Source organism: Phoenix dactylifera, chromosome 11 (genome assembly GCF_009389715.1).
Source record: "Phoenix dactylifera cultivar Barhee BC4 chromosome 11, palm_55x_up_171113_PBpolish2nd_filt_p, whole genome shotgun sequence".
Lineage (NCBI taxonomy): Eukaryota > Viridiplantae > Streptophyta > Magnoliopsida > Arecales > Arecaceae > Phoenix > Phoenix dactylifera.
Window position 1 is genome coordinate 16,462,483 of NC_052402.1, and position 8,287 is coordinate 16,470,769.

At 41.5% G+C, this 8,287-nt stretch overlaps 1 protein-coding gene across 3 annotated transcripts; it reads left to right on the forward strand.

The window, feature by feature from the left end:
• Positions 1 to 3,530: 3,530 nt before the first annotated feature.
• Positions 3,531 to 7,729, forward strand: LOC103714625 (receptor-like protein kinase THESEUS 1). 3 transcript variants are annotated; one of them, XM_008801943.4, is made up of 3 exons: positions 3,531 to 3,833; positions 3,942 to 4,136; positions 4,233 to 7,729. In XM_008801943.4, the coding sequence occupies exon 3, from the start codon at positions 4,822 to 4,824 to the stop codon at positions 7,366 to 7,368; it is 2,547 nt and encodes an 848-aa protein (XP_008800165.2). In that variant the 5' UTR covers positions 3,531 to 3,833; positions 3,942 to 4,136; positions 4,233 to 4,821; the 3' UTR covers positions 7,369 to 7,729. The 3 variants fall into 3 exon arrangements, with proteins under 3 accessions (XP_008800165.2, XP_026663282.2, XP_008800163.2); XM_026807481.2 differs by having other exon boundaries at positions 3,531 to 3,825; XM_008801941.4 differs by having other exon boundaries at positions 3,942 to 7,729.
• The last annotated feature ends 558 nt before the right edge of the window (positions 7,730 to 8,287 follow it).

Genomic DNA, 8,287 nt, shown 5'->3' on the forward strand with positions numbered 1-8,287 from the left:
ATATATCATTTATCTTGAAGAAGGATACATGTCACATATCTTCCAACTCCTTCTATTCCAGGTCTCATCTTGCATTGCACGCGGTCCTATTTATCCTCAAGATGATGTGCATCTAAACATGCAATGTCTACTGATATAGGGAGCCGGATTAAAAAAACTAATTGTACTTAAGACTTTTTTCTTTTTTTTCTTATCTTGATAATATCCTGATGGGTTCTCTCCTCTCTTTTCTTAAAAAAAAAAATAAAAAATAAAAATAAAACTAGCATCCAGGATAATATTTTGGTATCCTGGGTGCCCCCATCCCCTAACTTTCTCAAGATGAACTTCGATGGCAGCGTAGCAGAGGACGGAAGCTGCGGAGGTGTGAGATTTGTCATCAGGGATCACGACGCCAGACTCGTCGCGGCAGGTGGGCGGAGGATTTTTGACTCGTCAGTAGTGACCGCTGAGCTTCGTGCGGCTTAAGAGGGTATCTCCTATGCAAGGCAGGTACTAGGTGCGGGTCACATCCTCCTCGAGGGGGATTCGACCACGGTGATCGAGTGAATCCGGGGACGGGAGTGCTCAGCTGAGGACCGGCCATTGCTCCACGATATTCGTAAAGTACTGAGAGAGATTGACTCCTACCAGGCCACGCACGTATATCGGAAGGCGAACGGTGCTGCAGACTGGGTTGCTTCCTTTGCCGCTCATCATTCCGAGGCTTTTTCTGGCTAGATCACGGAGCTGTGCCTATGCCTTTGCGCAGCATTTTGTGTTCTAATTTTGTTGGCTGTTTTCACACCCATCATGTGTGAGCTGTCGATATAAAAAAAAAAAAAAACTATTATCTTCCTTTCCGTGAGATGAGGGCACATCATGTCGCTTCCAGCTGTGAGGTTTAATTAAGTTTGAATTTTGGAGTCCGAACAAGGGAGAGGGTCTCTTACAAACAAAATATCGGACCAGTCATTATCTTGTTCTGGTGAGACCCACAAACTTAATCCAGCTGTATGAATTAAAGACAAGCCGGACACTCGGGTTTCCATTCTAAGGAGGCCTGCTAATTCGACGTTGTTTCCTTGGCGGCACGCCAGTTGGGCTATAAAGGGTAGTACGACGTCACCGTCGTCGTCTACGTGGTTGGTCATCGCAAGGCACCTCACGACGATATGGACGTAGGAGCCAGGGAGGAGCAACGAAGCATTGGGTGGTAAGCAATGGCGACATGTGGGGCGGTGCTTGAAAGGCAGCAGAAGCCAAGCCGTGGAGGACTGAAATGCTGGTCCAGGATTGGCTATTTGTCATGCATGTCATGAAGTTTCCGAGACGTGCGAACACATGCAACGATGAAGTTTTAACTTAAACTCTCTCGGGAAAAAAGAAAAAGTTTGTTAGGTTTCTCATTTAGTTTGTCGGCAAATTAAGAGATGAGTGAGACACATCACGTTCTACTGCTTGACGTGTCACACATGTAAGTTGGCAGTTCATGTGGAGAACGCTACAAGGTTTTTTTCCGCATTTCATATGACTAGATTTGCCGAGCTTTGTTGTAAGAGGAGTTGTTTATTTTCTCCTTGCAGATGGATTAGGCTTCAATCTCACAAATTAATATAATTGATCTCGATCCTTTAGGTATGCTCTAAAGAGAGGTCTTGGTTTCAAGTCCAATGGTCGCATTTTCCCTTGTATGTTTCGTTTCCTCCATAAAAATAAGTTTTATGGAACCACAGGCCACATTTTTTACTTGGTAGGACTATATGCATGCCTTCAATTTGCTCTTCATTTGGTAATTCATTTGTTATGGCAAAGGGACCCAACCAATAGGTTGATTTACACCTAAATTAAGTATATCCATTATTTGAGCAGAAAAAGAAATATCCATTATAAAAGAGAATTTGTATCAGAAATTAGATCCTTTTGTCCACAAGAATAAGAGGTGTTATTAATTGTGGAATATCATAGAACGCGCTATATGATGACTGAATGTAGCTAGAAATCCATATTTTGAAAAATATATACAGATGCATATCTCAATAGTATATATGGATCTATGAACTGGAGGCATGCCCTAACCCTTATATCCATCTATTTAATAGCAAGAGATTGTAGATTTGATCTTGAAAGATACATCCTCAAAAATCTTTATATAGACTATATATTACAATACAGGTAAGTCTGCCCCTCTTTTTCTAAAAGAAAAGAATAAAAAAAAAGATGAAAGAGAGATTTAGATGTGTATGATCAATTAATGTCATGTGCTCTATAGTTAATTTATTATATTGGTAAGATTGATGAAGTATGGGAGAGCAAATATCTAATCTCCTACTATATTAATGTAGTGGAAATTTTTAAGTGTTTATCATTGGTTCAACAATCTCCCATGATGTTATGGGGAGAAGGGTAAGGATCGAATAAATAGTTAAAAAGTTATTATTTTTTTTAAAAAAAGTTATCTAACTGTTATAGGGAGGTCCAAGAAAAATTTACATTTATGAGAGTTTCTAAATTATTATTAATAGAAAATTAACCTAAACGAGCTCTCCATGTGCATTGCTTGCTCGTACTACATAAAGTAAACTCATTTAGCTGGATGTCCACTTGACATTCAATTCAGATGTTTAAATTATTCTCATGTAATTATGTCGCTTGTTGCATCGGTAATGTAGTGATAGTTGACAGAAATATACTGTGATACCTTTGATATTTTTTTAAGATAAATTTATGTTTCTTAGATATTATATTATTAAGTTTGATGCACTACCTTACTGCCAGCCATCAAGATAAATTTATGTTTCTTAGATATTCTTAGAAAGAGGCTAGTTGTTTGTCTTATGGTCGGCGAATTGAGCAAGCCTATGAATAGTGATTATGGAATACGCATGCATGGCATGCACTTATCTATGAGTCGAATTTCGAGTCTAAACTTTATTTATTTTTAATTAAATTTTAGACCAAATTTATTATATATATATATATATATATTTAAGTTCGGCCTATGGTCAACCCTATCTCTTATGTACATCTAAGCTGGCGAGTGCATCATGCCTGCACCTCCTGCAACAACCATCGATGAGGAGCTGCACTTGCTGTCAAACGACGAGCTAAGCATGTTCTTAGGGCACCAAAGTCCACTAAAATATATTGCTTTCAACTGCAGCACGAACGGACATATGTTATAGGTAAAGTATCCTAAAGTACTGTTCCAACGAATACGTAGCAAAAAATAAAAAAATAAAAAAGTATACCTATTGAATATTTTTTGTTGAGGTTTCGATATTTTTTTTTTTTTTGGGTGAAAAGTTTTGATATATTTACTGAATAAAACATATCAAGATATTATTACTTGGAAGAATGAAGCAAAAAATGTTGACCGTCTGAATACAGATGCCGACGTCGTCTGATTTATTTCTTTCGCGCGAATCCACCATTGGATCGTGGAACTGTCGCTCCGAGATCTGTGCAGTGCGGGGCGCGTTTTAACTGTCGACGTCGCGAAGGGGGAGCACTCATGGTTACGCCCTTGAACGCCGCTAGTGTCGCTTCCTGAAGGCGCGTGAAAGCTCGTGATCTCCCAAAAGGACCGTTGGCTCATGGGCCGCTTCCATAATTTTTGTTACAATTTTTTATTAGCTCCTACGACCACCCATCTTTGTCTACAAGCTCAGTTGCAGAGCTCTCTCATGGCGGTTACTACTGTTTAAATAAACCCCACGCTCAGCTCTCTATCTCCCCACCCTACCATACCCCCCTCTCCCAAGCGAAACCACCTCTGCGAATCGAAACAAAGCCACATGATCGTCTGAGCTCGGAACAGGAGCCTCCACCGATGCCCAGTCGAAAGTTCGGCGGTGTTTGCTCCTTTCTTTATTCTTTTTTCTTGTTAAAAATTAGATCTTTTTTTTGTTTCGTTTGTCTTTGGTGTAAAGATTAATGTGGGTCCTATTACTCCTCTGTAGGTTGCTGGCGTTATAGATTGCCAGCCTAACGCCACAGGCTGGAAAGAGCTCTTCTGTCGACGAAGAAAAGCACCTGTAGATCGTCGTGGTGGGGTGCATTCCGCCCGAATCTCATCGCTGGTGCAGTGGGACTGGGCCTCAATCCCCGAGGGGGTGAGATAGAGAGAGATAGAGGGGAACCTAACTGTGGCAAAGGTCTGATTTCCTTTCTGTCTCTCTGGTTGAACTGGAAGAACGATCCATTTCCACCCCATTTTGTTTCAAAGAGTTTTTTTTTTTTTTTTTTTTCAGGGCAGCTCCTTTGTGGATCTGGGCTTTTTGATGTTTCGTCGCTGTCCTTCTTTTTTTTCTGTTTGATTTTTCGGAGCTTGAATTTTTGCCGTTGTCGTTCCCCTGAGATTTGCTGCGCAAAAATTTGATTTTCAGGTTTTTTTTTTTCTCTTAATGCGGGTAAAAAAGCTGTAGTTCTTGATTCGGGATAAGTTTTGATATATTGTAGGGGCTCAAACTTTTTTCTTTTATCGAGTCTAAAAGTAGAAATTTTGGTTTGGTGGACGGTGCCTTCCAGACAATGAGAGCATTTAAGATTTTGGATAGTTTCAACACTCTTGGTTTTGAGAATTTAGGAGTTCGAGGAGCAAGATCTTAGAAAAATGCTGCTTTCTGTGGTTTATTTGCTGCAGTAGTACTTTTGGAGCTCCTGCACTTTGTCCTCTAGATTTTGAGCAAGAGATTAGGTTTCGGTGGAGCTAGGCCTGGAGAGTTGGGGGGTTTTAGGAGAAATGTGGATTTGGCGATTCTAGGTATCTGGGGATTAGAAATCTTTGAGCGATCTATCGTAATCTGGTCTGGTGTTTATCTTGGTAGGCAGGTGTTGGAGATGAAGGAGATGAGACTATTGAGCTGGATCTATTTGCTCTTTTCTCTTGCTTTCAGCACCTTCTTAGTTGATGTTTCTTCTGCTGCATTCACCCCTGCCGACAACTACCTCCTTGCTTGTGGTTCCTCCCAAAATATCTCGGTCCAAGGCCAGGTCTTCGGTCCTGATTCACAGCAGTCTTCATTTGTTCTAAAAACTTCTGGAGATGGTACCTTTTCCGCCTCCACTTCTGCTCTTCCATCACCCATATATCAGTCCCTTCGTATCTTCTTTGAACCAGGCTATTACAAGTTCGATATCCGGCAACCGGGCCGGCACTGGATCCGCCTCTATTTCTATCCTCTTCCAAATTCTGGCCATGACTTGAGCTCAGCCCCGTTGACAGTGATCACGGATGGGTTTGTTCTCATGAACAATTTCACTTTCAAGAATTCAAACTTCACATATTTGTTCAAGGAGTATTTGGTGAATGTGACCTCTGATTTGTTGGTTCTTACCTTTATCCCATCAAATGGCTCTGTTTCATTTGTGAACGGCATCGAAGTTGTCTCGGTCCCTGATGAATTGATCAATGATCAGGCTCTGGCTATACCCAATGCTCCTTTCAGTGGTCTCTCGGAGCTCGGTCTTGAGACCATGTATCGCTTGAACATGGGGGGTCCTTTGCTCACTCCTCAGAATGACTCGCTTGGGAGAACTTGGCAGACCGATGACAAATACCTCCATGTGAACAGCTCTGCGGTGAAGGTGTCCGTAGATCCTGCAACTATACAGTATCCTGATGTGATGACTGCAGACATAGCACCAAAATGGGTGTATGCCACTGCAGAAGCAATGGGAGATGCAAATGTAACGGACTTGAATTTCAACATCACATGGATCTTCACCATCGACCCGAGCTTCCTTTACTTGATTCGTCTCCACTTCTGCGATATTGTCAGTAAATCTCTGAACACACTGGTTTTCAATGTTTATGTGAATTCAGACATTGCTATTGCAAGCTTAGATTTATCATCTCTAAAGGGTGACCTATCGGTGCCTTACTACAAGGATTTTGTTTCGAATTCATCAAATGGTTCGAATACCATGTCTGTGAGTGTTGGTCCAGACACAATGGCTGATTTTAGCAACGCAATCTTGAATGGTTTGGAGATTATGAAGATCAGCAATGATGTTGCAAGCTTGGATGGAGTCTATGCTGTTAAAGATCTTGTGCCTGAGTCGCCCTCAGGAAAGAACAACTTGGGAATTATAATCGGAGTAGTCGGGGGATCTGTAGCTGCTGTTGGGTTAATGGTATTGAGCTATTGCTGTTTCGTGGCTCGCAGATCAAAAACTAGCCCCCATAGTCACCCATGGTTATCACTGCCTTTGTATGGAAACTCACACACAATCAGCAAGGTCTCAACAACTTCTCAGAAGAGCGGAACGGCAAGCTGCATCTCTTTGGCCTCGACAAACCTCGGTCGTCTCTTTATGTTTCAAGAGATCATGGATGCAACGAATAAGTTCGAAGAGAGCTTGCTTCTTGGTGTGGGTGGTTTTGGAAAGGTCTACAAGGGGACGCTGGAAGATGGCACTAAAGTTGCTGTCAAGAGAGGGAACCCAAGGTCTGAGCAAGGGCTGGCTGAATTCCAAACTGAGATCGAGATGTTATCCAAGCTCCGGCATCGTCATTTGGTCTCACTTATTGGCTATTGTGATGAGCGATCCGAGATGATTTTGGTCTACGAGTACATGGCAAATGGGCCACTAAGGAGCCATCTCTATGGCGCCAACCTTCCATCCCTCTCATGGAGACAACGTCTGGAGATCTGCATTGGCGCTGCAAGGGGACTGCATTACCTCCACACTGGTGCAGCTCAGAGCATAATCCACCGTGACGTGAAGACCACAAACATTCTCTTGGATGAAAATTTTGTCGCTAAGGTGGCAGATTTTGGTCTTTCAAAGACTGGTCCAGCCTTGGATCAGACCCATGTGAGTACTGCTGTCAAAGGCAGCTTCGGATACCTTGATCCTGAGTACTTCCGGAGGCAGCAGCTAACTGAGAAGTCTGATGTATACTCTTTCGGTGTTGTATTGATGGAAGTCCTCTGTGCAAGGCCAGCGCTCAACCCCGTGCTACCGAGGGAGCAGGTTAACATAGCAGAGTGGGCAATGAGCTGGCAAAAGAAGGGCATACTGCAACATATTATGGACCCAGCATTGGCGGGGAAGATCAATCCGGCTTCCCTTAAGAAATTTGGGGATACAGCTGAAAAATGCCTGGCAGAGCAGGGTGTTGATAGGCCGACAATGGGAGATGTGTTGTGGAATCTTGAATATGCCCTCCAGCTCGAGGAGACTTCCTCACTTGCTGACCCAGATGAGAACAGCATAAAGAGTATTCCTGGTATCCTACTACCACGGATGGAACCTTTTGATAACAGTGTAAGCATGGTTGAGGGAGTAAACTTGGGTACTGGTACTGGTACTGATGATAACACTGAAGATGGTGCCACAAGTGCTGTATTTTCTCAGCTTGTGAATCCTCGGGGAAGATGAGAAGATCAATCAAATTGTGATCGTCTTCAGACATTATACAATCATGTACGTGGAAAGAAAGTGACCTTCTTGTTAAGTTCAAGAAGGCCTTATCTTATATTTCTTTTATCCTAATATTTGTCCATGCCTCTTGTTTCAGTTTGTAACTATGCTATTTCATTTAAGTTATGCCTCGGTGGTTTTATTTGTTCTAGCTATTTGCGGTTGTAAACTCAAATGAATTCAGTTTCCTGATATGGTTCATTGAGATCAAATGGTCTAAACAATGCAGTATCTATGCCTATATTTTTGTAGAATCTTCTCTATTTGCGAGATTGCGGAAGCAAATAATAAAGAAATCATGTGATAGTTGTTACATTTTCTTGCATTGTGTAATAATTCTGTTATGTTTCATGCACTGTATAGTAATTCTGTGCTTATCTCAGTTTTGTGGCTTACCATTCTATTATATTAACATGTAGTCCTGTTATAGTTCACTATATTTTTCTTCTTTGTGGCTTTCCTTTTATTTTGTTAATAACTATTTCCTAGTTCATGTATATTCCAGTTATGGTTAACTATGTTTTTGATATTTTCATTCTTCATCGGATTTGTTTGCACCTGTCTGGCGAGTTTCTGATCAATGAAATATATGAAAATGCTTTCAAAGACATGGTTATGCGCTTTGAGATGTGCAGGATGTTATGCATGGGAAGCATTGGCCTGTCACTTAACTGTTTCAAATGCTTTAGGAAAGTCAACACAAAGTCTGGCTCAGCATAAAAAATATTAGAAGGTCTATGGATTTTTGCAGTCTAGTGAACTGTGATGGTTTGGAGATTAATACTCTTATTTTTCTAAGGTGTAAATTTTCATTTGAAACTGCAACATCTTGAAATTAATTGCCACAATAGTTGCATATATGCCTGTTGATGGTTGG

Bases quoted from the DNA above. Each gene is read 5' to 3' on its own strand.
- LOC103714625 (XM_008801941.4), top strand. From the start codon at position 4,822: ATGAAGGAGATGAGACTATTGAGCTGGATCTATTTGCTCTTTTCTCTT.